This window comes from Panthera leo, chromosome B2, assembly GCF_018350215.1.
Source record: "Panthera leo isolate Ple1 chromosome B2, P.leo_Ple1_pat1.1, whole genome shotgun sequence".
NCBI classification, from domain to species: Eukaryota; Metazoa; Chordata; class Mammalia; order Carnivora; family Felidae; genus Panthera; species Panthera leo.
The window spans coordinates 30,378,585-30,405,448 of record NC_056683.1 but is presented as its reverse complement, the minus strand read 5'-3'; the positions used below and the strand labels follow the sequence as shown (position 1 = coordinate 30,405,448).

The 26,864-nt window shown below is 50.2% G+C and overlaps 2 protein-coding genes and 1 long non-coding RNA gene across 5 annotated transcripts; 1 reads left to right on the top strand and 2 right to left on the bottom strand.

Moving 5' to 3' along the window:
* Positions 1–565: 565 nt before the first annotated feature.
* Positions 566–10,661, bottom strand: LOC122219698 (lymphocyte antigen 6 complex locus protein G6f-like). Of its 2 annotated transcripts, XM_042938286.1 has the most exons (6): positions 10,342–10,499; positions 9,498–9,839; positions 9,153–9,416; positions 7,771–7,926; positions 7,544–7,610; positions 6,001–7,410 (listed from the first exon to the last, which is right to left on the bottom strand). In XM_042938286.1, exons 1-6 carry the CDS (start codon positions 10,394–10,396, stop codon positions 7,386–7,388), a joined length of 909 nt encoding a protein of 302 aa, XP_042794220.1. In that variant the 5' UTR covers positions 10,397–10,499; the 3' UTR covers positions 6,001–7,385. The 2 variants fall into 2 exon arrangements, with proteins under 2 accessions (XP_042794219.1, XP_042794220.1); XM_042938285.1 differs by lacking the exons at positions 6,001–7,410; positions 7,544–7,610; positions 7,771–7,926 and adding exons at positions 566–884; positions 2,708–2,854 and having other exon boundaries at positions 10,342–10,661.
* Positions 10,662–12,051: 1,390 nt separating this feature from the next.
* On the bottom strand, positions 12,052–14,454 carry LOC122219697. 2 transcript variants are annotated; one of them, XR_006202519.1, is made up of 2 exons: positions 14,010–14,454; positions 12,052–12,310 (listed from the first exon to the last, which is right to left on the bottom strand). It is a non-coding gene; the product is annotated as an uncharacterized LOC122219697 (long non-coding RNA). The 2 variants fall into 2 exon arrangements; XR_006202520.1 differs by lacking the exon at positions 14,010–14,454 and adding an exon at positions 12,404–12,478.
* Positions 12,530–26,805, top strand: ABHD16A (abhydrolase domain containing 16A, phospholipase). Its single transcript, XM_042938263.1, has 20 exons — positions 12,530–12,721; positions 13,709–13,765; positions 14,467–14,533; positions 14,743–14,829; positions 17,897–17,982; positions 19,647–19,720; positions 19,880–20,002; positions 22,141–22,255; positions 22,348–22,449; positions 23,377–23,440; positions 23,857–23,906; positions 24,229–24,352; positions 24,809–24,913; positions 25,145–25,208; positions 25,462–25,518; positions 25,665–25,727; positions 25,873–25,949; positions 26,034–26,132; positions 26,233–26,279; positions 26,472–26,805. The coding sequence occupies exons 1-20, from the start codon at positions 12,590–12,592 to the stop codon at positions 26,553–26,555; spliced, it is 1,677 nt and encodes a 558-aa protein (XP_042794197.1). The 5' UTR covers positions 12,530–12,589; the 3' UTR covers positions 26,556–26,805.
* The last annotated feature ends 59 nt before the right edge of the window (positions 26,806–26,864 follow it).

Here is a 26,864-nt window from a genome sequence, read left to right as displayed (position 1 = left end):
CCAAATTTAGGCCACACCTCTGGTGTACTGCCAAGAAGGAGGTGCAGCCTGGCTTCAGGGCTCACCAAAAAGGGTAGGAGAGTTGCATGGGGATGGAATCCAGGACCCTCTTAACAGGCCTCAGTCCCTCAGGTTAGAGTCAAGGGCCTCACTTGGCCAGGCTACTAAGCAGGGCACCAAGCAACCCTCCTAGCATGGTGCTTACGTTTCCTTTCTCAATCCTATAGAGTCATGTTGGGAACCAAGTGGCAAATGGGAGAAAGGGGAACAAACCCAAACAGTTTCTTTGATTTCTGATGACCCCCACTTAGCCCAGAGACCACTCCCCTCATGCCCTCATGGTCCTCACTGCCGGGGAAGACTCTCCCTAGCAATAGGACCAGAAGTCACTTAGAGCAGATTCTCCATTGTCCCTTGGGGTTTCATTGGTTAAGGAGTACACCATTATAACTAAGTCCACTGATGCTTGATAACCCCTAAACTAGAACATGGACGCCCCCATAATACTCCTGCAATTCTCCCATCAAAAAAGATAGAATTTTCCAGTCAGCTCTAGGGTGGTGGATAGATTTTAATGGCTCACAGAGGGCTGTTTGTCTTCTCACCTCGAATCTCCTTTGTTCCCTCGCTCCCTTGTGCCCTTCCCTTCCCTTGAGCCTACTACCCTCTTTACAGTGCTGGCAAGAGCCAGGCCAGTGTGGTGGCTGTTGCAGCCAGGAGGCATGGCAGGGCTACAGTGTTCGCGACGGCGCTGTTGCACAGGTCTCCGACGCAGCAGTCTCTGTGGGTTGTGTAAGTCACATCTCCCACCAACTCTGTTTCCACTTGATTGCAACGATGGGCTGCCACGCAGGCTGGATAGTGATGAATCAAGGTCACTGAGGCTGAGGAGAGAACGAGACTGGGGTGTCGGACTCTTCGCATGAGGACTTGCCTTCTAGGGCAGAGTGGATGTGACTTCAAGGAGCCCAAAGGGATTCTCTGCCCCCCTCAAAAAAACAGCTCCATGAAACCAAATGACCAAAATCCACACACTGACACTGTGAACCCTCTAATTCAATGCACTGAAATGGACCAACATCACTTCTGTGCTGTTCTTGCCCAAAACTCATGACTGCAATCTAGAAATCACGAGAAAATATTAGATAAATCTAAATTGAGAGACAGTCTATAAAATAACTTATCAGGACTCTTCAAAAGTGTCAAGGTCATGGAAGACAAAGACTCAGAATTGTCACAGATCAGAGGAGACTAAGAAGACTCGAGAGCTAAAATGCAATGTGGGATCCTGGTCTGGGTCCTGGACCGTCAGTTCAGATGCAGAAATGAACACTACAGGTCCTATCAGCCCCAGGCACAGCCGGGCTGGCCAAAGGAACACGTAGCCTAGGCTCAAGGGATAGGAATGCTTGCTTCTCACTCAAAGGAACCTGTAAGGCAAGTAATTAAAATCAGCACTATCCTAAAGATATGATCATTAGATGTACCTAATGAAATCTCTAACATAAAGAATAAAGATATTTTTGGGGCGCCTGGGTGGCGCAGTCGGTTGGGCGTCCGACTTCAGCCAGGTCACGATCTCGCGGTCCCTGAGTTCGAGCCCCGCGTCAGGCTCTGAGCTGATGGCTCAGAGCCTGGAGCCTGTTTCCGATTCTGTGTCTCCCTCTCTCTCTGTCCCTCCCCCGTTCATGCTCTGTCTCTCTCTGTCCCAAAAATAAACGTTGAAAAAAAAAAATTTTAAAAAAAATTAAAAAAAAAAAAAAGAATAAAGATATTTTTGAGATTCCAAGTCACTTGAGATGGAAAAGATGTCCGAGGACCAGACGAAGTAGCACTAGAACACCTGCTAGCATGACCTCACGGACTTCCAGTCAACAGTGTCCACTTCCTCAGAAGAACCCTATCCCCACTTTTGTCCTCAAAAACCCTCATGGGCAAGCAGTTGGGGAGGGGGTGGGACTTTGGAGCATCAGCTCCCCCATTATCTTGGATGGCACCACACCAATAAATGGCCTATCTTTCTTCTCTGCCAAAGCTCGGTGCCTGTTTTTATTGGCTTGTTGTGTAGCAAGTGGATGAACTCTCGTTCGGTTTGGCTCTAGTACAGGACCCCAAAAAAAGACATGCGTAGAACAACTGGCTAAACTGAATAAGGTCTGGAGATGAGTTGGTAGTACCAGTGTTATTGTTATTTTCTGATTTTGATAATAGTACTGTGGTTATATAAAATGTTAACATTAGAGGAAGGAAGGTGAAGGATATACAGGAACTCTCTGTACTATTTTTACTAAATAGTAAACTCTCTATACTATTTCTACTAAATAATTTTCAAAAATTATTTCAAAATTACACACACACACACACACACACACACACACACACACACATCCCTGGTCCTTATCTAATGTCTGCAAGTTTGGTTTGCTATTTTGGTCCCTGACCTCAAGGGACAGAACTTTTTCAACCATTTGTGAGTGAATGGGCCTATGAGACTCTGGAGAGTTAAGAGGGGGAAGTAGGAACATAGGGACAGTGGGCTGCTGAGGGGCTGTGCCAGAGCCAGAGGGCTCTAAGACTGCTCTACTCTGCCATGGCACCATCTGCCCAGAGCCAGACTGAGCCTAGAAGGTTCTGGAAACCAGAAGGATCGAAGTAGGAGCTGGAGGCAGGGAAAGGCTGGGGGAAGAGGGAGAAACTGAGGACTCACGGTTTCCAGATAGCTTGTTCGGTCCCAGGCCTGGCTGGGGTTTGCGCTCCAGGAAGCCACAGCGTTCTCCCTCCCTGCAGGTGGCCACGGTTTCTTTGCAGGAGCTGCTGGGGCCTCCTTTGCAGTCAAAGCACCTCATTTGGTTTCCTGGCAGGAAAGAAGAGGTGCTTGACCCGGGCTGACTGAGGAGCCAGTGTGGGTAGAGGGGGATGGGCTGCCTCCTTACCCAAGGCAGTCCCCAGCAGGGTGCCAAGCAGGACCCCGACAACTGGGGAGTTCATTGTGTCTGCCTGTGTCAGGATCACCTCTCTCTCCCACCCCCCCCTCCCTGGCCCTGCTCTGCCAGCCTTATATCCCCCTTGCCTTGGGCTTTATAGGGCAATAAAAAGGGAGGAAAGAATCTCCCCCAGCAGGCACTGGGGCCCCATTGGGGACAGGGAGGGGCCCCCATGGCAGGAAGAGCCCTCAGCATCCTCTGGAGTCCCCAGATTCTTCCTTCCTCAGCAGCTGTTCTAAAGCTGTGGCCCCCGAATTCCTGGCCGTAAGACCCTTTTGGAAGGTCCTCAGTGTTTTCCTTTTCCAACTTCATACCTACGTGAGGTCAGATTTTCTTTGTATACTTCGACCAAAACAACATATCCCAAAAGACTTTGTGCAGAAGAAGATGTGAAAACCTGGCCATCTTCTCTTAAGCCTTTTATGTAATTCCCCAAAGTGTGGAGGGATACTACTTTTCTATGTTGTTGGGAAAGAAGTTACTTTTCACAAAACTATGTTTTGTTAACATGTAATAGGTTTATTATTTTTATTTTTAAATAAACCTATTTAAACTGCTCTGTTTTGATTTCTAATATAGTAAATACCAATATTAACTCCCACAAAGAAAAACTCTGCTCTGTCTTCAGTAATTTTTAAGAGGTGAAGAGGTCCTGAGATTAAAAAAAAAAAATGTTTTGGAGATCTGTCTCCTCTGCCTTCCCTCCTCTATCTTACTCCTGGCGCATCCCTGTTCTGATGCCTCAGATCAGGCTCTCCTCCCCAATGTCTTAAACCCAGTTTTCCAGAATCTACCACCACCTTCTAAATCTTATCCCCACATTCCTTCCAAGTCTTTCTGAGCCACACACCCCCCCAGTGGAAACACATCTGTCCCTCTGGCCCCACCCATGATTAATTCCTCCCTCGTGGTAGTAAAGCTGGGAGGGATAATTATAGGGTACAAATGTTGAGGCTTGGGGGGATCAAAGGGATCTGAAGCTGGGTGGGGTCCCACTTAGACAGCTGAGCTTTGTGTGGAGGGGCAGGTGGAAGAGGGTAGTGTTCATTTCACATTCAAACACCACACTGGAGCCATTCTGGGTCAGGGCTTCCAGGAGGGTGACCTTGAGAGACTCAAATGCTTGGAGAGGGGAAAAATGGAGCAAACAAAGACAGGGAGCTGAGTTGACAGAGCGGAGAACAGCTTGAGAGGAGGGGAGGGAGGGAGGAGTGAGGGGGAAGGTGACAGACATAACTCTGGAGCGGCAGACGCAGCCAAGAGTAACAAACACAGAATGGAGAAGACCCTGAAGACTGGAGCAGACTAAAGTAGGGGGCAGAGAGGATGTGAGAGATGTGAGACGCAAGAGCAGAGGCCCAGGACCCTCCCACGTCAGGCTGGTGGATCTGGTCCTGGTTCCACCCCCGCCCCCCAGATTCACTCCCTAGGTGTGTTTGTTTACTTGTCCCTCCCTGTCTCACTCAGATGCTCCAACTCTCGGGACCTCGGGGTGCAGATCACATTCTCCCAGACTCCTGAGCCCTGGGTCCAGCCATGGGCACCTCCAGCATCTGTCTGTGCCTCCTGTTCCTCTGTGGGGCACTGGGTAAGGGTGGGCCGGTGGGGAGAAGCGGGGAAGACTGGAGAAGAGAGTTGTAAGGGCTTTAGAAGGAAGAGCTACCGGGAATGGCCTCAGGCCAGGCGAAGGTGGAACAAGAAGTTTCTTTCCGAAGACATTTGAGAATAACTATCTCTTCCTTGCAGCATCTCTTGGACATGCCTCTGACCTCTGTCTCCCCTATCCTTTATCTTATCTTTTGCTTCTTTACTGGGTCCCTTGGTCAGTGTCAGTGTCGGTTCTTAATTCGCTCTTGTCTGTGGCACCATTCACTTAACCTCTTTACCGCCACCCTGCCTTCCCCGGTCTGGCATTTTGTGTCACTCTCCACGTTCATCTCTGACTCTCGTGGCTTCTGTCATGTCTGTGCACTTCTCACAACCTCTGTATCCCTCTGGTTTCTGTGTCTTTCTCTTTTCCTGAGTTGTCCCCCCACCCTCCTCTGTGTCTTTTTTTCTACTTCTGCCTGCCCTCCTCCCTCCCTTTCACCACTTCCCTCTCCCCACTTTGTGTGTCACATCTCTCTGTGAATCCCTGTCGCAGGTCTGGGCTCGAGCCTCTCACTGGCCTGTTTGCCTGTCTTGATCTCTGCTGACCCCCCAGGTCTCACCACGTCCCCCACCCGGGGACGGCTCCGCTGTTACACCTGCAGCTTCAGCAAACCCTGCTATCCTGTTCTCACCGAGTGTCAGGATGACGAAGTTTGTGGCATCAGTATCGGCACCTCAGGTAGGACTCTGGTCCCATGGCTCTACTCCAGGCCCATCTCCATCCATCCATCCTACTTTTCCTGCTGCCCCCCACACAGTCTTTGCCTCCTTCCTGCCCGGGCCTCAGCATTCCCTCTTTGTCCCACAGAGCAGAGTGAGATCATCGAGCGGAAAGGCTGCCTCCCAAGAGCCCAGTGCCCTCTGCAGGGCCATGCCACCTACTGGTCACGCTCCTATGCTCTGCGGCACCACTGCTGTGAGCAGAACCTGTGCAACACAGCCACAGTGCTGCAGCGGCTCCCCAGCCCCCTCCTCATCACCCTGCTCCTCCTCGTGGCCAGCTTCATGTGGGGAGCCCACCTCCTCCACTAGCCTCAAACCAGGACTCCTCCACCATCACCACCACCCTGGAAACACCTCATCTGAGATATGCCCAAGAACCTGATTCTGAAGAGACCTCAGGTCTCTGGCCCAATACCTTCCCAGACCCTTCCCAAGGCCTGATTCCTACGGGCACTGCTCTAACCCCTATAGGTACCTGCCCAGAGCCCAGCCTCGTAAAGAACACCTGTTCTATGCCTTTTGTCTTTTCTAGTTGCCCGATGTTGATGCTCTATCTTAGCTCCAGGTCTTGGGCAAGGCAGGTGTTTTGATGGAGCTGTGGGTCCCAGGCACGGGGATTGAAGGGGCACCAGGTATGGTGAGGAGGACAGTCTTGCTAGGAAAGATTAATTTGGCAGGTTAGGAACTCAGGAAGGAGGTTCTTGGGGAACTATGAAGAGTAAATTTAATAAAAGTGCTATTTGTGAGTCTAGGACACTGCTCTGTGTGGTGTGTATGTGCGTGTGCTCTCTAAAAGCAAACTATAGCTGCTTGGTGGGTTTGGTTGGGGTGCTGGGACTAGAACCCTAACTTTCACCTCACTCACCATCTGTGTCATTCCCGTCCTCCTCCTTGCTAACAGGTCAGCTTAAGCTGCTGTAGCATGAAGGCTTTTGGTGACACTCCTGTGAAAGCTTTTCTCCACTGAGGTCCAAGCTTGAGCACACAAAAGGATGTGGCTGGGAGTCCAGCTCCTTTCTGCCTGAGACCGGGGAGTGGACCAGTTGGGAGCACCAATGCCCTTCCCTGCTTGGCCAGCCCAGACTTGTCCAGGGTTCACTGACAGCCCAGCACACAGGGCCCAATTACACACCCCACCAGCGAATCCACCCGCCCACCCTTGCGGACACTCCCTCTCCCCAGGGAGATACCATGGGACTCTTGGAGCTCCCAGGATGTCAGGATGTTGATAAGCCTCTGCCACTCTGGATGCCACAATGAAGTGCTAGGATAAGGAGGGTGGCTCAGGGTGGGGGCCCAGCACAGCCACCCCTCATCCTGACTCAGTGCCCTCCCCTTCCATGCAAGGAAGTCTGGGGTCTGATTAAAGGTGCCTGTTCTCCCTCAACTTCTTCTCTGGGAAAATGAGACTGAGCAGGGATGAGGGACTGGAGGTGGGGGGTGGTCTGACTTAATTTAGAGGCCACCTGAATCTTCTTCCCATTCTCTCTGTCATTCCATCCTCCTACTTGATGCTTCCATTTGTTTCTCTCTGTCCATCTCTTCCTCTTACTTGAGTCCTTGCCTTCTCTCTTCTTCACTTTCCTCCATTTATCCTTTGGTTTCCCCAAGACTGATACTCCACCATTGCTCAAGTCTCTGGATTCTTCTGCCTCCTCTCTGTCCATCCCCACCCCTCCACACCCCCTGCCCCCTACCCCAGGCTCCCTTCAATCCCATGGGACTGGGCACTTAGGGTCACCCCTTCACTGGCTATTATAAAACAGGAGACCACACTTTCTCATAGGTGACGTCACAAGATAATGCTTCTCCTTTCCTTCAGCAACCCCCACCCCCAACACACAAGCGTGCGCGCGCGCACACACACACACACACACACACACACACAGCTTGACTGCTGGAGACCAGCTGGACTGTAAAGTAGCACTCTCAGCCCCTCCCCCCTTGCCAGGGTTTTCAGGCGAATCTTTCAGGTGCCAGATGGCTGGAGAGACAGCAGGTCACACTTCCCAGCAGATGTCATCGAGATCATCTGATCTTGTGGGCAGGTGGGCTGTGGGTTTTGTGAAGCAGAAAGATAGATTAAGGATACTTCCATACTCCACCTCCTCAGAATTAGGATTCCACACCCATCCCAACCCCAGTCTCCTCTGGGATTTAAGCCTGTACCCCCTAGTGTTTCTCACCTGAGACGGGCCACATGGATGTTCTCATAGACCTGGATTTCAGGTTTGAAATGAGGAATCGAGGCATCTAAGAAGAAGGAGCCATATGGGGTGCAGCAGAGAAATTATCAGATAATTCAGAGCTATATTCCTTACTGCCCTCCTCCCCTAGAGAAATAGGGTATAGAGGCAACCCTCTGCCTCACACCCACATGCTCTCTTCTTTCCTCTGGGAGGGAGGGACTCACCTCTGCACTGAGCCCTCTGGACCCTCTGTCTCCAGAGCATGATGCTGAGGGCCAGGATGGTGAACCCTTGACCTGCTGCAAGCAACAGCATCAGGATCCAGGATACATCCCAGCCCGTGGCAGGGGCACAGAGGGCAGGGGAGGCATCCATGGAGGCTACAGTAGGGGCAAGACAATAGGGATAAGGAGGCAGGTGGTGAGGGGTCTGTTCCCATACCCCAAAGAAAGGCCTCTCCCCATAGTCTGGTGGGCTCTTCCCACCAGAAGACCTCATATGCATCTTTGCCCCCAGTTTCCACCAACCCACTCTGCCCATTTTCAAGCCTCTCATCCTGAGCCTCTGAACCAATAGCAATACACCCCCTCCCATATATGAACAGCTAACTCCAGAGCAGACTGGCGGCCGTAACTGGCAGCCATATGAGCAATCTTTCCTCATATCCTTAATAGTAATCCAAAGTTTCAAGAGAAAGTAAAGTGCCTTCCATTCATTCATTCTTTCATTCATTCACTCCATAAGCATTCACTGAGTGCCCACCAAATGCCAGGCGCCACATTAGGTGCTGTAGATGTAGAGAGAAATAAGACCCAGGCACTTCTCATTAACTGGCCTTTGCCTTCCAAACTAATGGCAATTTTCTCCTCCCTCCTGCCTTGTAAATGGGTTATTCTATATCCAATGGCATTCTGTCTGTGTATAATGGATTTTTAATTGTAAAACAATGATACATTTTTTTCTCCTTCTCCTTTCACTCTCAGTAGGCCATTATAACATCAGTGCATATATCTTTTCTTCAAAAGACAACTCCCGGGGTGCCTGGGTGGCTCAGTCGGTTAAGTGTCTGACTTCGGCTCAGGTCGTGATCTCACGGTTCGTGGGTTCGAGCCCCGCATCGGGCTCTGTGCTGAACGCTTGCTCAGAGCCTGGAGCCTGTTTCGGATTCTGTGTCTCCTTTTCTCTGCCCCTCCTCCACTCTCACTCTGTCTCTCAAAAATAAATAAATGTAAAACATTTTTTAAAAATTAAAAAAAAGACAACTCCCCCATCAATAATTCTTATTTACTTCCTCTCTGAAATGGGATAGCCCACACAAATCCTAGGTTACCCTATTTCTGAATAATGGCATATCCCACTGGAATCCTTCTTGTCCTTCATGGCCAATGGTCTATTCCACCAGAAAGGTGGCTTAATCAACCCCCTTCTCTGTTATAGAGTTGGCCAATGAGAAAAAAGCCCTCTCCCTACAGGTGATGGTCTGCTCCACCGGAAATCACCCCCAACCCAAATCTGGCCAATTACAAAGTCACGTCCTCCTCCCCTGGCCAGCAGGTGCAGAATGTGCCAGAGACAACATCCTCTCCCATATCCTCCTTCAGTTTACCTGCCAGGCTAAAGCTGACCCCTTTGTTATGAGGCATGAGGCAGCTGATGATTCTTGGTCTATGTTCCCTGGACTCAGAGAGCTGTTCCCCAGGACACACCAAGAGCAGGGCAGCCCCATCGCCCCAAAATGACTGTACATGGCCCCTCACAGGACCCCTTCCCTCTAGCCAGGTCACAGAGTCTAGGCGTCTGGCAGGGGCCACAGAGCATAAAAGGACGGAGCAGGGGGATCCATCCGCAGCCCTCGCGGATAGCTGGGATCCTGTGGGGAGAGAGGGACCACTTAGTTTTTTGCTGGGCTTCCTGGCCCCCGGTGGCCCCCCATCTGCATGCCTCCACTCACCTCTGAGCACGGAGACATCATACACCCTCCAGTTCTGGTACTTGTGGTGCTGACCCAGAACAGCACACCAGTACCGACCGGCGTCTCCCTCTTTGGACTTTTCCAGCCACAAAGAGTAGTTCCCCAGCAGTTTGAGCCTGGATGCCCTTACAGACTTCCCAGGCTCTGGGGAAGGCCCCCTCCCAAGCCTGGCCACTTGGACTTGGGCCACCAGGGCAGTGGAGGAGCCTGCTGCAGGGCTGCGGAACCAGGACAGGAGTTCGTCTCCACTCAGAGTGGGTGGTGCGGGACATGGCAGCTCCATTGGCTCCCCCAAGGCTACATAGATGGTCTGGATATTGTCTGTGGAGAGGGGGTTTTATGGTGCTAGAAACCTCCATCAGATCAACAGCTCCCACTTGACCTCTAACTCCTGGCTTCTGCTCCTTCTGGGGTCTCCCAGCATGGGTCTTGCTATGAACACAATTCTCAAGTGACAGCTATAAAAGAAGTTGAGGAGGGGAGAAGAGGGTAGGGCTTTCTTCCTCTCTCCTCCAGTGGGTGAGAGAATCTGAAGGCAAGAGAGAAAAGGCTGGAATAGTTGGCATATACCCTTCTCTCTTCCTCTCATTTCTCCTTTTCTAGAAGCACTTATGTGTCTATTCTTATTTTCTAAGGGAAACTGTCCATGATCTGGACCCTCATTTTCTCTGGATCTTCCCCAGAATTAGAGGTAGGGGGAAGTCAGTTGGGGTAAATCTATCTTCTTGAGTCACATGCCATCTGCAGGCCCCTAAGGAGAAACAGCAATAGTTCCTCACGACCTTGCAAATAGCTGAAGAATCCCCCACCTCCCGCTCCTTACCTGCAGCAGCCTGCGGGGGGCCACATAGGAACAGAAGGAGGAATAAGACCGCCATGGGGAGAGCCTGCCAAGTTCTCTTGCCCAGGACCTGGTGCCCCACGGAGGAAACAGAACCCAGATAAAGACTCACACTCCCCGGTCTGGAGTGACACGGTCCTCTTGAGGGGATGGGAATGCTGGGGAGATAAAGCCCAGCTTCCTGTCTACTGGGGAAAAAGTGACCACCACCTTCCAGTCCCAAGGGGGAAAAGACCCAGTCCAGTCTGTTCTGAAGATGATCTCCTCACACTTCTGACTCTACATCAGCTGAAGGACACAGATTAAAGACTCTTCATGCTAAAAAGCCTGCACAGAAGGGAGCACAGCTGTTCACCTCCATTCAGTCTGGAAGTACATTCTGTGCTCTCTCCTTCACCCTAAGAGATGCCACATAAATGCAGAAGCTGAATCTTCACGTTGGTCTCCACAGAACTCAGTACAAGACTGCACCCCAGCCAATACCCTATAAATAATTTAGAATGATTTTCCGTGTGGCTTATGGCACACCACACATCTCTTCTGAACCCCTGATGAGTATATTACGTTACTATTAAAGGAAGAGAATAACAAGTGTTTGCAGAATTCACCAATTCACCTCTCTACCCCAGGTAGGATAGGATTCTCAAAACAGATCTTCATATAGCTCTAAGAGGTTTTTTGTTTTTTTTGTTTTTTTTTTTTTTTTTAGAGAGAGAGAGAGCACAAGTGAGTGAGGGGTAGGGAAAGAGAATCACAGGAGGAGCAGAGAGAGAGAGAGAAAGAAAGAGAAACAGGGAAGCAGCATTCCCCCAAAGCAGGGCTTGTGCTTACCTGATGTGGGACTCAAACTCACAAACCACGACATCATGACATCATGACTTGAGCTGAAGTCAGATGCTTAACAACTGAGCCACCCAGGCACCCTAGCTCTAATAGTTCTTAATGTGTTATTTACTTTTAAAGGTTATTTACTTTTAAAGTAGTATATATGGCATATATATTTTTATATTTTTATTTTTTACTGAGAGAAGAGAGAGAGCACGTGAACAGGGGAGGGATGGGGGGTGTGGGGGGGTTACAGAGAATCAGAAGCTGGCTCTGCACTGACAGCAGCGAGTCCGATGTGGGGCTCGAACTTGTGAACTGTGAGGTCATGACCTGAGCCAAAGTTGTACGGTCAACTGACTGAGCCACCCAGGAGCCACTTTAATGTTTTTTTATTTTAATTCCAGTTGGTTGACATACAGTGTTATAATAGTTTCAGGTGTACAATATACTGATTCAACATTTCCATGCATCACAGGGTACTCATCCCAACAAGTGCATGCCTTAATCCCCATCACCTATTTAATCCATGTCCCCCCTGCCCCCGGTATTAGCTGGATGCTGATTACATCGATATACTCAAATGGTGCACTTTTATGTATATATGCTTAGTGCAATAAAAAGCTAAAGAATTTACATATAATGTAGGTGTAACGTACAAAGAAAAGGCAAACCTGTCTATTTAATAACAGTATTACCATTTCAAAGATCCTCTATGCTGTGTTACACTATTCTAAATTTGCTCTTTATCTTGCACTTACTTGACCATTAAATTTTCTTTTTGAAACGGGGTGTCAGGTTGTATGTAATCTATGGCTTTCTTTTTTCCAGTCAGTACTACGGTTTTGAGGTTCATCTACGCTTAAGAACGATAATGTATCCTTTATTTTTTAAACCAGTATTTCACACACGTTAACAATACTGAGTCCTCCTATCCATATCCATGACTGCGACGTAGCTCTCCACTTACTCAAGCCTTCAGTTTACCTCTTTCAAAAACTTCTGTAATTCTTTTCATAAAATCTTGCATTTCTTTGATTTGATGTATTCCTAGACACCTTTTCTTTTCCGTTGCTCTGGTCAAGTGCTCCTAATCCTGCCTCTCGTTCCCACTTCGCTCGAGAGTCTGCCAATATTAAGGGACAGAAATAAGTGACTGGACTACACCTGATAAAGTTGTAACTCTCCGCGTTCCAAACGCCTCCAACTAATTTCTGACCATCGCTCTACCCGTAGGTCCAATTGCCCGAAGCCCGTCTCAGGCAGCGCGGAAAATGTCTCCGCTCCGCACGAGGCGGAGCCGGTACGTGCTGACGTCAAGGGCACGCAATACCTTAGAGGCCGGGGAAGGGCGGGGCCAGCAGGGGGACCTGCTGCTGGGAGAGCAGCGGCCCGAGCGGGGGCCATGGCGAAGCTGCTGAGCTGCGTCCTAGGCCCCCGGCTCTACAAAATCTACCGGGAAAGAGACTCGGAAAGGGCCCCGTCCGGCGTCCCCGAGACTCCAACTTCAGTCACTACCCCCCCTTCCAGCTCCTGGGTGAGTCGAGTTCTCCCCTGGTCAAAAACATGGTACGGCCCAAACCCCTTTGCGGCCTTTGCTCCCCAGAAGCGCCCATTATTGGAAATCGGGGGAGCCTGGTTGTCAAGCCAGTTGTCTGCGAAGTGCTCTTTGTGCTTCCTGGGTTAAAGTCACGCCTGCGGACTGGCTGCCTCCTTTATCGCGGTTTGCCACCGCTTTCTCATTCCGACTACCACTCCTTGCTTTTTCCTCTCGCGGCCCCCCACCCTGTCTGTCGTGGTTCGTGCTGGTCCCATTTGACTCTATGTCCTGGAAGAGACCCTGCGCGGATTCGAGAGCTGGATGATTTTGCCGTCAAACTCTCGATTTCTTCCTGCTAGGTGCCTTCCCTGGTTCTGTTTTATCTTCCCTTTACCCTGGCCTTGAATTTCAACATGACTTGAATATGTCACGGACCCGCTGCCCCCCACCCAACCGCCCAACCTACTTTGGAGACCCCAGGGTCCTTGCATTCGTGAAAGCTGAGGGTGGTGGTAGGTTGTGCCCCTACACGGTCTCCACCTTTTTATTGGTAGTCTCAGATTATGTTTACTGTCCTCTACAAACCGTCCACCCTCAGCCACATTCTCTTCTTTAATCACCCCACTGTTATTTTTGTTCTTTCCCTCTTAAAGTTGTTATGGTGCCTTTCCTTTCTGCTGCTCTAACCCCTCTCCCCATATGCACATGCCCACAACCCATCTGAAACTGGGAGCAGAAATCATCCAGTGATGTTTTCACTTTTGCTCCCAAGTCCAGCCCCGTATGTTCTCACCGTCTGGGGTAGGAAATGAGGTTTGGAGTGGGGGTGGGGGTGGGAAGAGGGGCTTCTGTGGGAGACAGGGATGTACCAGGAGGGATAGCTTTGAAGGCTAGAACCAGAGGACACGAATCAGGGCTTTCAAAAGAGAAGGGGAAGGACTTGTCAATGGACACGGCCCTTGACACAGCCATCTGCTTTGGCAGGATACATACTATCAACCCCGTGCCCTGGAGAAGCATGCGGACAGCATCCTGGCACTGGTACGTCTGCCCTGCCATCTGGGACTACTGCATCTTTTCCGACCCACTTGCCCTCCCGAATTTTCTCCCCCGCAGCTTGGGAGAAGGCAGTGCCCCTGGGGGTGGGGGATGTTCTGGGCTCTGCAAGAGACTTCAACACACACACGGGCGGACGTGCTGTCAAGTGCACACACTTGGCAGTCCCCTTTGGTGTGTGCATTTTTTTTCTCTGGGGCAGCCTGAGCCCTGAGGAAACTGTGCTTACTTTCGGGACCATCTGCAGGTGCTGAGTCCTGTGGTCCCCAGTGACCTGTCCTCCCTGGCAACTAACCCCTTTGGCTGCAAAGACAGCTGTTTTCTCTGGCAGGGTTCCTATGGTGACGTTTGTGCATCTCTTAGGGACCAGGCCAAGCGCTGTCCTGAGTGGGCTGAGTGAAAAGGCTTGATTAACTTGAGTAGAAAGAGAAACTGGCCTTTCAATGTGATGAAATTATGTCTGGAGATGAGGAAGAAAACAGAACCCGTACCTAATTTTACCAGCCTCTGTTATGCTCTGATACATTGCCTTTCAACAAATATTAAGCACCTACTGTGTCATGCACAGAATAGGTACTTGATATGATCTCCCTCAGGTTATCCACTTTGCTCAGAGGTTAGGCCTGGAAATGGCAGACCTGTGTGTGTGTGTGTATTGATTGCTTGTCCCCATCTCTCTGCTGCAGGCTTCAGTCTTCTGGTCCATCTCTTATTACTCCTCTCCCTTCGCCTTCTTCTACTTATACAGGAAAGGTCAGTGTGGTTTCAAAGGTGGTGGGCAGGTTGTTGGCAGCTGAGCTGACCCCCCCTAAAGAGGAGAGGGGACCTGAGAGGATGGCTTGGCTTCCCTCTTCCATCAGGCGTCTTCTTCCTCAGAGGGCATGGCTGTCCCAAAGAGAGGGTATGGGGTGGGGGTTGGGGCAGTGGGGAGAGCTTCTCATGTGATGCCTCTCCCCTCCCAGGTTACTTGAGCTTGTCCAAAGTGGTGCCGTTTTCTCACTATGCGGGGACACTGCTGCTACTCCTGGCAGGAGTGGCCTGCCTCCGAGGTAGGTTGAGAGGGAGCCTGGTTTGGATCTATCCCTCACTGGGTAAATATTTATGAAGTCACTTCTGCAGATACAGTTTTGTGTTGGGCCCTGAGGGGGAATAATTGGGAATGTTGAAGGCATGATCTTTTTCTTAAAGGGCGTGGTTGTAAGTAGGAAAAGCTAATTGGCAGAACACTTTGCTATTATCTAGAAGAGATGCATATACCCTACAATAATTCCACATATGTCCGTATATATGTTTGTAATAATCCAAAACTGGAAACAAGTCCATGGCCACAAATAGTAGGATGGCAGGGAGTCTCGTTCTAGGGCAGAACACAATACAGCAATGCAAATGAACAAATTGAAGCTACATTCAGCAACACAGATGAGTCTCACAATTGTAATGTTGAATGCAAGAAGAAGACTACCAAGGGGCGCCTGGGTGGCTGACTCGGTTAAACGTCCAACTTTGGCTCAGGTCATGATCTCGCGGTCCATGAGTTCGAACCCTGCGTCGGCTCTATGCTGACAGCTTAGAGCCTGGAGCCTGTTTCAGATTCTGTATCTCCCTCTCTCTCTGACCCTAGCCCATTCATGCTCTGTCTCTCTCTCTCTGTCAAAAATAAATAAGCATTAAAAAAATTTTTTTTTAAAAGAAGAAGACTAACAAATGATGCATGCAGTGTGTTTCTACTTATGTAAAGTTCAAGAGGGACGCATATAGAAGTGGCAAAACACAGGCATGCTTATCTTGAAAGTCAGGAGAGTGATTACCTGGGAGAGGGAGGGAACAGGATAGGGAGGGCTCCTGGAGGGACGTGACTTTGTTCTCTTCCTTGACTAGGGTGATGGTCACAGGAATGTTTGCTTCGTATTTTTTAAACTGGATATATATTGGACACACGTATGTTATATCTCACAACTTAAAAATACAGTCCAAATCATTGCCCCTCGGCAGATGCATGTGAAGAAAACTGGGTGAGGGGATGCTTGGAGAGAGGTGGTAGGCTAGGAGCTGCATGGCTGCAGTCATATCCAGCCTGGGGCGGGGACCTTCTGCCTTCGATGTCCTGCCTCCTGATCTCCATTGGGGTGGGCTCCCTCATCAGAGAGGCGTTCCCTGACCACCTCTCCTAAAAGTAGCTTCCAGTCCTGGGTTTTGTCTTATTTTTAAATTTTACATATTTATTTAAGTTTTGGGTTTTTCTGTTTTTTGTTTTTTTTTTTTTGAGAGGGAGAGAGAGAGAATGAGTGGGAGAGGGGCAGAGAGAGGGAGACCAAGGATCTCGAAGTGGGCTCTGTGCTGACAGCAGAGAGCCTGATGTGGGGCTTGAACTCAAGAACTATGAGATCATGAGTTGGATGCCTAACCAACTGAGCCACCCAGGCAGCCCAAATTTTATTTATTCTTAATTTGGGTACATAAATTAAATATAGAGAAGTCCAGAGAACAAAGTGTCATGAACTAAAATGCTTATATTCTGTCATGTAGCTTCACATACTTTTTGTCAATAAAGTTCTTTTTTTTTTTTTTTTTTTTTTAATTTTTTAACGTTTATTTATTTTTGAGACAGAGAGAGAGCATGAATAGGGGAGGGTCAGAGAGAGAGGGAGACACAGAATCTGAAACAGGCTCCAGGCTCTGAGCGGTCAGCACAGAGCCCGACGCGGGGCTCGAACTCACGGACCGCAAGATCATGACCTGAGCTGAAGTCAGACACTTAACCGCCTGAGCCACCCAGGCGCCCCTTGTCAATAAAGTTCTGAAGCATTGCATTCAGAGTTGGCATTTCTGTTGGAATCTTCCCCACTTCTGTGTTCCTCTTTCCCCAGAGGTAACCATTGTCACTTGGTGTGGTTTCTTTCCTGGTCCACATTTTTATCCTTTTATGAAAGATATACCTCATTTGATCAAATCTAAGCTGTTAGGAATTGTAAAATACATTCCAATTTCAGTTTTCAAATGTGAAAAACAATGCATTTTAGAATCTATGAAATATGGTAAGCATAAACCATATATAGCCATTCATTTGTGCATTTTGCCTTTTTGACACAAATGGCATCACATTATACAAATCATTCTGCACCTTCCTTCATTCTTAGTATTGTCTGGGGTCTCTACCCTTGATAATAATAGCATTCTAGTTGATTCTGGTTTTCTTCTTTATATCACTTAATCCTCTCTGAAATGTTCTTGTTTGCTTGCTTATTGTCTTTCTCCAGCCCCACCCCACCCCCAGCCAAAGTACTAGCTCTCCGGGCTGGGACCTGTGTGTCTTGTTTCCTGCTATCTCCCATGTCAGGACAGGGCCTGGCATATGACACCTGTCGGGTCAACGGAAGCAGAGAAGTCAGGGTTTGAGACTCCTTGGCAGTGAAGGGAGAGCAGATGTGATCGCCAAAGGGCCAGGTGAAGAGAGGAATGAGTGCAGTGTTGAGGATGGCTCTTATTTCAGAGAGGGAAGTAGAATGGAGGCAGGGGAGGAGTGGTCCAGGATTCAGAAGGTGGCAAAGATGGGCCCAGGAAGCAGAGGAGAAGGAGTCTCAGGGGACAGGAATAGTGCAGAGAGGCATAGTTGCAAGAGAGTGGGGATGGAGGAAGGAGACTTCGGATTCGGTGAGGAAGTGATTACGGGGCAAGAGCAGGAGCCATGAGGCCAGATGACAGGGAGTTAGACTATACAGAAGAGAGATGGAAAGCAAGCAGTGAAGAAGGGTGGCAGGGAAAAAAGAGACCAGTGTTCACAAGGGTGAACAGTAAGGTTGCATGATGGTGTGTTGCATGCAACAGTAAGGTTGCATGACTAGCAAAGTGAACATTCTGGAATGTTGAGGGTTGCCAACCTATAAAGAAACAAACTGAAGAAGCTGGGTAGCAGAACACTGAAGCCAGTTGCTAGATATGGAGGAAGGGGGTCAGCTCAACTCTCCTATTTCCCCAGACCCTGGGCCACCTGTTCCTTTCCCTCCCACTTCCCTTTCCAGGGCCTTCTCCGTGCCCATCTCCAATCCTCTTCCTGAAACTTACTCAGCTTGCTCTTCCCAGTTTTCCTAACACTGTCTCCTATCCTCTCTCTACCAGGCATCGGCCGCTGGACCAACCCCCAGTACCGGCAGTTCATCACCATCTTGGAGGCAACACATAGGAACCACTCTGCAGAAAACAAGGTAAGGGGTCCCAGGAAAGGTGCCAGACAGGTGCCCTGGCAGCAGCTTTCTCAGCTGCCTCTCCAGAGCACTGGGTACCAGCTTCTGTCAGGGCGAGTTGTGTTGCCATCTATGGCAGTAGGTTTTTGCTTGCACATTGCTATAGCCCTTCTCCCCTGTGCAAGTGAACTGTCCACCCAGAGAATTTTCCTCCCTACCACTTCTAACGGGATGTTCCACTAGAACAATCCTCTACCCTTCTCCCCTCCATCTGTAAGAATTGTCTAGATGTGGAAATATTCCACATCTTAGAAGGGGGTCTTCTCTCTGTCACAGCAGCTCGGTTCTGTAAGTGTTGTTTATTTTGGCTGTGTGCATTGAACACCATGCTAGTTTTGTTCAGGGATGGGTCAAGATGGACAGGTGTGTCCACTGTTGTGCCCAGAAGCACAGCGTGGCGCCAGGAGGGAGAAAAGCCAGGGCATAGTGTCCTTGGAGTTGTGCCAGCCCAGCTGGTGCTGGAGTGTGATTATCTTTGAGAAGGGGCTTTGGGGCCCTATAAAGCTCTTCCCTGTTAGGGATTCCTGGGATCAAAGAGCTGTGACCCTACCATCACTGTGTTACTGGTTGTTCCACGCCGCCGTTTACAGAGCTATGTAATGATGCTCTACCACGCCGCTGTCTGAGGCATTTTGCGTACGCCCTTCCCAATCCTCACAATAGCCACACGAGGTGGCATTATTATACCTCTGAGGAAACAGGAAAAAAGAGGTTAAGTGACAAGCAGAGTCACAGAGCAAAGGAAGGGGCTGGGTCTGGATTTGAGGCCTGGTCTGAGCAAAGCCTGCTTGAAATTTGCTTTTCTTCCATTTTGTTTTGTTTTGCCATTTACATTTTTTTACAGTGTTTCTGTTGTTCTTCCTTAGTCAAGTTATTTTTGAAAATGTCAAAAAAATTTCCTGTGACAGAAAATAAAAAGAGCTCTCAAAATAGAGCACTGGGGAGCTCTTAGGGTGAGGGAGGGGGTACAGCAGAGAGTCAGACACAGCTCCCGCCACCCTCAGAGAGCGCGTGGACAGACTTCGTGGGGTGACTGGAGGCATCGATAGCCTGGCTGGCATCACCAGCCCATGGCTGCCGAAGGTGAGAGAAGGCAGGTGGCTGTGAGGATGGAGCAGAGAGGGCTTCGTTCAGGAGGTGATTCCAATGCAAAGGAACCACTCACTGTAGACATTACTTTCCTTGTTCCCTCTCACCCAACCTTAGGACAGTCATTTTGATCCTCTAGGGCAACATCATGTAAAGGACCCGGTGGGGGAAAGGGGTATGACCAGCCAACAGACCCCGCCCCCACTTCCTCCCTCAAAAGCACCAGCACCTCCAGCCACCCCTTCTTGGGGTGGGTCAGTTTTATATTTTGGAAAAGCAAAGAGTGTTGAGTAGTTCTTCTGGAAGCAGACAGGCCAGTTTTGATACCTGATAGGGTATCCTCTCTTGCCTGATTTTTCTGGCTGTGACAGAGCTTACCCTCTATGAACTAGGAGTGTGTTGACCTCGACTTGTCTCCCTATGATGTGTGGGGGCCAGTCCTGTGGATGAGGGTGCCAAGGGTGGGTAGGTGGGCCTGCCCCAATTTCTTAGTTTCCCTTTTCCTCCCCTCCTCTTTCTCTCCCTGCCCACCACAGAGGCAGCTCGCCAACTACAACTTTGACTTCAAGAGCTGGCCAGTGGACTTCCACTGGGAAGAGCCCAGCAGCCGGTGAGGCCCCAGTTCTTTCACTCCATCCTGCTCTGTCCTGTCCCACACCTCCGTCCCCATCTTGGGCCCCAGGGCCTCCTTTCCAGTGCCATCTCCTCATTCCTGGACCTCAGCTTGCTGCTTCTGACTCCAACCTCCCCTACATCTTTCCATCCTCAGGAAGGAGTCTCGAGGGGGCCCTTCCCGCCAGGGCGTGGCCCTGCTTCGCCCAGAGCCCCTGCATCGGGGGACAGCAGACACTCTCCTCAACCGGGTCAAGAAGCTGCCTTGTCAGATCACCAGGTGAGAAGCAGCAGGGAAGAGAGGCCATCTGGGGTGGAGGGGACATCGGGTGAGGACTCCAGGACTGGGTGCTATGGATAAAATAGCTGCCATTTATTGGGCCTAGTGCTATGTATTTTGTATTATTTGTGATGGTTTTTAATCTACATTTATATGTGAAGAAAAGAGGCTCAGGGAGGTGTAGTCTCACAGATGGTGAATGAAGGGTTGGGATATTAATAATTCTGTCTGACACAAAAGCTCTTTTATTTTATTATTATTATTTTTAATTAATTTACTTGTTTATAAATGTTTATTTATTTTTGAGAGAGAGAGCTGGGGAGGGGCAGAGAGAGGAAAAGACAGAGGTCCCAAAGTGGGCTCAGCGCTTACAGCAGAGAGCCCAGTGTGGGGCTCGAACCCGCGAATGGCCTGAGCCAAAGACAGACGCTTAACTGACTGAGACATCCAGGTGCTGCTAAAATTTATTTAAGTAAGCTCTACACCCAACATGGGCCTTGAACTCACAACCCCAAGAGCAAGAGCCACATGCTTTACCGACTAAGCCAGCCAGACACCCCACAAAAGCCCTTCTAACGAGGCTGAGAGAGAACAATGAGGTTGAGAGTGTGGTGGAGACACATAGCCTTAGCTGGAGTGGCATCTGGTGACAGCTGTGCCCCTGACCTGGCCTCTCTACTCCTAGATTCTTCTGCCTTAAGCAAGCTACAATTTCTGCATCCATGAATAACGCACTTTATAGGATTGGTATATTAAGTAGAGTAACATATTCAGAAGGGTTACTACTTTGCCTGGGTACTTGACAGCAAAGCCCAAGTTGTGGCTACTGATGATGTCAGAAGTGACAACAGTAAGCCTTCCTCCCTTACAGTAGAGCAGATGCTGTGGCAATTTTCTATTGTTGGGGGCTGGGAGGCAGTTCCAAGATACCAAGGAAAGGGATGGATTTAGTGATCAGTGTTGCCTGGGTGACGATTGGTCAGAGGGACAAACCAAATTTGCGGTTTTGAGGGGATGCTGGACAGGGTGGTACATACCTGTTTTTTTCTGGGGACAAATCCTATTTCAGGATTAACTGGAAATGGTTAATTGTCTTTTTCAGATACCTACCACAGCTTATCTGTCTAGATTAGTGCATTTGTTCAGTAAATATTTATTAAGCCCCTCTTTGTCAGGCTCTAGCCACCTGCTACGTGGCAGAATAGGGCATATTGCAGAACAGAACAGTCAGGTCTCTGCCCTGGTGGAGTCTGCAGTCTAGTGTGGTGTATTTCAAACTACCGTCCATTCATGAATCTTGAAATCGAGTGAATTACAGCTGTCATTTTTTAAAGTATTACAGGGGGCCTTTAAATAAGTTGCATTTATACATTAACAGAATCATAGTTAATAATAACTTTGCTTTGGGGTCCGTGTGTGGCTCAGTTGGCTGAGTATCTGACTCTTGATTTCGGCTCAGGTCATGATCTCACAGTCGTGAGATCAAGCCCCGTGTCAGGCTCCACGCTGAGTGTGGAGCCTGCTTGCGATTCTCTCTCTCCCTGTCTCCCTCTCTCTCTCTCTCTCTCTCTCTCTCTCTCTCTCTGCTTCTCTCTCTCTCTCTCTCCCCCACCTGTGTACGCACTCTCTCTAAATAAATAAATAAACATTTAAAAATTAAAAAGAATAGGGGCGCCTGGGTGGCTCAGTCGGTTAAGCGGCTGACTTTGGCTCAGGTCATGATCTCGCGGTCTGTGAGTTCCAGCCCCACGTTAGGCTCTGTCCTGACAGCTCCCGGCCTGGAGCCTGCTTCCGATTCTGTATCTCCCTCTCTTTTAATTAATAAGAATTACTTATCGCATATAGAAAATATTATCTCCTAAAATTTTCAATATTATAAATATAGATGTGTGTACTGGGCCACAATATAAAATGTGCATATTATAAAGGTTGTAGTAAAAAAATTTTTGAAGAACACCAGCCTGGTACATATATTACTTCATTATGTCCTGAAAGAGGAGAACAAAGCTGTAAAAGTCAAGAAACAAAACTGTAAAGGTCAGGGGTGAAGCAGGCCCCAGAGTCTCTGAGTGCTAGGGCTAGGATAATCCCTGGGTCCTACTGAGGTCAAGGGTTCGTTAACCCCATGTTCCCCACAGCTACTTGGTGGCGCACACTCTGGGGCGCCGGATGCTATATCCAGGCTCAGTGTACCTGCTCCAGAAGGCCCTCATGCCCATGCTGCTGCAGGGCCAGGCCCGGCTGGTGGAAGAGGTGAGGCCCCTGCCCCCACCCCACCCCCGATGGTCCTTCTCCCCCTACCAGGGATGTGACCTCCTGCCCCTCACAACATCTCCCCCACTCAGTGCAACGGGCGCCGGGCAAAGCTGCTGGCCTGCGATGGCAACGAGATTGACACCATGTTTGTGGACCGGCGGGGGACGGCTGAGCCTCAGGGACAGAAGCTGGTGAGAGGGAGCAGGGAGCCCAGCCCAAAAGTGGTGTGGGGAGAGCAGTGGAGGTTCTGGGGACCTCAGTTCTACAGCAGCCCTAAGAAGTACATCTGGGGATAATCCCATCTCCCACCCCACCCTCAAGACATGTTGCCATAGGAAAACCCTACCACAGGGAAATAGATGAAGTAGGAGTTGACATTCAAGGACCAAAAAGTAATCTTGTAATAGTCACCACTTAGCATTTATCACATAGAAGGCATATATTTAATCCTCAAAACAACCCTGTAGAAGAGGTACTATTTTTAGGAGAGCCCATTTTACAGATGATGAAACTGAGCCTGGGATAATTTTCCCAGACCACACAGTAAGTGAGAGAGCTGGGATTTGAACCCAGGTAGCCTGGCCTCCAGTATATCCTGCCTCCATGAGGGAGCCATGGAAAGAGCACTGAGTCAGCAGTCCAGGGAGCTGACTCCTGGTTCCGGCACTGCCCAGCTGCTATGAGAATCCATGCAAGCTCCACCATCTCTGAGTTTGGGCTCGGGGCCCCATGAAATTAAAGTTTATCTGACTCTAAGTCTGGGGCCCAGAGATGGAAAGTGATTGGCATGCCACACAAAAGAAACAGTCATGAAAAAAATAGACCCAAAAACTAGAAAGGAAAAAAATATCCATAGCCCCATTTCTGAGAGCTGTCCCCCGGTGGTCTTCCAAGGAAAACGACACTGCTGAGTGGTCGAACAGTTCGTCTTCCTCAGTTTGCTAAGCTTTTGCATCCACTCTGCCTCTCATGCACCTTGTAAAATTAGAAGTTTCTTTTCCCGTTGAAGACAACAGACCCTTTCCTCTTCCCTGTAAAGCTCCCACGTCCTGCCACACGGGGGATTTTCAGTCCCAGCTTGGCTCCTTCACAGCCCTCCTTCCTGCTTCCTTCCGTAGGTGATCTGCTGTGAGGGGAACGCAGGCTTCTATGAGGTGGGCTGCATTTCTACACCTCTGGAAGGTAGGCCCAGGGCACAATAGTCGTCTCTGCCCTTCGGAATGGAATGTCCCCACCTTCCCACACCAGTATAACTTCCCTGGGCCAGATCACCTTATCTGAGTGAGGTTTGAAATTCTCACATTTGGGGGGGAGTTTACTCCCCATTCGCTTTGCCAACCTTACATTCCCTCCCTTTGGGCTGTGTCCCTAACATTATGGCCTTCATTCTGTCCCCATGACATAATCACATCTCTCCCTTCTGCTGCCTCAGAACCTCTGGTGTCATCTCCCCATTCTGAGAAAGCTTGGAGTTACTCACCTCTAAATTTGGGGTTGTTTAGAGCTTCCATGTTGTGTTGGTCTTTCCCCCCGGGGCTGGAGGTGGGGGAGGTGTGGGCCACAAGGTCATAGCCCCTCCTCCTCCTCCTGTGTTGCAGCTGGATATTCTGTCCTGGGCTGGAATCATCCAGGCTTTGCTGGAAGCACGGTGAGACACTCTGAAATCCCTTTCTTTTCCTGAATTTATGGTTATGGTCTGTCTCCCTCTGGTCAGCCACTGGAATTAGGAAAAGGGGCGTATATTTCTCTGGTGGCTCTCACTCATCTGTCACCTGGGTGCCAAGGGCAGGGAACCATGACGCCACCCCACAGTGAGAAGTGGCATTTCTGGAGAGTGCGGGCCCTCTCGCCACCCTTCTCTTCTGCACCCTCTGTCTCTTGTAGGGTAGCTCTGTGCTGGAAGCGTGCAAGTGGCCCATGAACCAGCCTCTGGTGCTAATCCATTCCTGCGTTTGCCCTTCTTCCTGCAGGGGGTGCCATTTCCTCAGAATGAGGCCAATGCCATGGATGTGGTGGTCCAGTTTGCCATCCACCGCCTGGGCTTCCAGCCCCAGGACATCATCATCTATGCCTGGTCCATCGGTGGCTTCACTGGTACCAGCCTACCCCGACCCTGGGCAAATTATGCCACCCCCAGCCCCTCAAAGAGCAGTAGGGAAATGCCCTGAGGGCCCAGCAGTGGGGTAGAGGCTTAAGGGAGGAGAGGACGGAGGAGGGATATCTGCGTGTGTCTGGAAGATGGTATCCTATTTGTATACGTTCACATTTCCTTCTACCTTATGCCCATTATGAAAAGAAGCAGACCAGGGTCCTGGAGGGGGGAGATCAGGGAAGTGAAGTTTTCCTCTGCACGTGGTCTTCGATGCACTTTGATATTCTCTCTCCGTCTTCTCCATACAGTGCCCTGGCCAAGTGAAGTGAGGGGTTAAGGGGGACCTGGGGCTAACCTAGTAGAGATGATTGTGTCAGCCTGTAGGGTCAATGGGACAAAGATGGGGTGGTGGGCAGGAGCCCCTCGGTCCTCACCTTTCTTCCTTGTTCTGGTACCAGCCACATGGGCAGCCATGTCCTACCCAGACATTAGTGCCGTGATCCTGGATGCCTCCTTTGATGACTTGGTGCCCTTGGCCTTGAAGGTTATGCCAGATAGCTGGAGTGAGTGCAGCTCCCAGGCCTGCCTTTCCAGGGAAGGGGTGGGCTGGAACTGGGAACTATTGTAACTGGAGATGGTTCCTTTTTATGTAGGTGGGGAGTGGGTCACCCAACGGGATGAAAAGCAGGAGGGCTCCCCTGTCTGGGGCCTTAGTTTTCTTTGTGAACAGTGGGGAACTATATGTTGTGCAAGGGCTTTGTCTCTGCCATCCCGTCACTCTGATCCCACTCTAGGGGGCCTTGTGACCAGGACCGTGAGGCAGCATCTCAATCTGAACAACGCAGAACAGCTGTGCAGGTGAGGGCAGGCCAGTAACCGGCGTGTAACTCCCTTCCCCACTTCCCCACTGTACAGGCTTTGCTGGGTATTCAAGCAGATCTCCCAGTAAGGCCAGAATGTGGGCCATGCCTGTTCTTAAATATTTTCTCACCCCTGAGTGAAGGGCTAGCCTGTGGGGCCCTGCTATAGTAGGGGGTTAGGCTGCAGCCAGTGCAAGGGTGGGGTGGCCACTTGTCCCCTCTCCCTCTGAGCACCACACTGTCCTCTGAAGGTACCAGGGCCCTGTGTTGCTGATCCGCAGAACCAAGGATGAGATCATCACCACCACGTGAGTGCCTGGGAGCCTCTGCCCTCCTAGATCCCAGATGTAGCTAGGAAGTTGCCCTTCCCACCTCTGCCCACCAGAAACCTAGGTATCCAGACCCTTCCTCCCCAACCTCCAGCCCCTCCAGTGTACACTGTTCTCACCCCCAGGGTTCCTGAGGACATCATGTCCAACCGAGGCAATGACCTCCTGCTGAAGCTCCTACAGTATCGGTAAGCGGGAGTGTATGTGCGTGCGTGTGTGTGTGTGCATGTGTTTACTGACACTGGCGTGGCAAGGGAGGGAGGGAAGAGGGTTTAGGGATGAGGAGTGAAGAGAATTGGGTCCTGACCTCTGGTCCTGGTGCTCCCTCTGTAGGTATCCCCGTGTAATGGCAGAGGAGGGTCTTCGAGTGGTGAGGCAGTGGCTGGAAGCCTCCTCACAGCTGGAGGAAGGTGCAGGGGGACGCGGTGAGGCCTTTGGGTGGGGGCCTGGCCGGGCCAGGTCACTGACAAGCCCTCCTTTCTCTCCCTGAGCAGCCTCGATTTATAGCCGTTGGGAGGTAGAGGAGGACTGGTGCCTGTCCGTCCTCCGCTCCTACCAGGCAGAGCACGGGCCTGACTTCCCCTGGAGTGTGGGTAAGGACATCCTGTGGCAGGAGGGGGTGTTGGGAAGAAGCCAGGAAGGAGGATGAATACCCAGATGTATGGCTCATGTGTGAACGGCTCTTCTCCACAGGGGAGGACATGAGTGCAGACGGAAGGCGGCAGCTGGCCTTGTTTCTGGTGAGCTGAGGGGTGGCGGACAGGAAGGGGGTGCCGGGATGGCCAGGGGGCTTGGAGACAGGGGATACCATGTAAGCATTGGAAGTGGCAGCTTGTAGGGTATGGGAGGTGGTTTCAGAGGCTGTGGAGGTGTTTGGGGGTGCTGTATACTGCGGTGCTCTGCACCCCACCTGTCCTGCCCTCTTCCTTCAGGCTCAGAAGTATCTGCACAACTTCGAGGCCACGCACTGCACCCCGCTCCCGGCCCCGAACTTCCAGATGCCCTGGCACCTCTAGGGACCACAGTGGGACTCGTTCTGAAAGAGTGGGATAGGAGGAGACATGAGGAAGGCTCTTCTTATTTGTGATTCTCTGTGTTCACGTTGCTATTTATAGTTTGTGGAAAGTGGGGGGCTGTCCCCCTTCTCACTGCCCTATTGCACGTTTCCCCTCATCCATCTGGCAGTACCTAACCTTCCCCAACATATACCCCGCATTCAGTGAATGGATTATTCCTAATAATTAATAAAAAGGTATTTTTTCTACAGGCTGGCTAATTGTGTGACTTTCCAAGTGTCCAGGAGCCTGGGGCCGGTAGTGGGGACA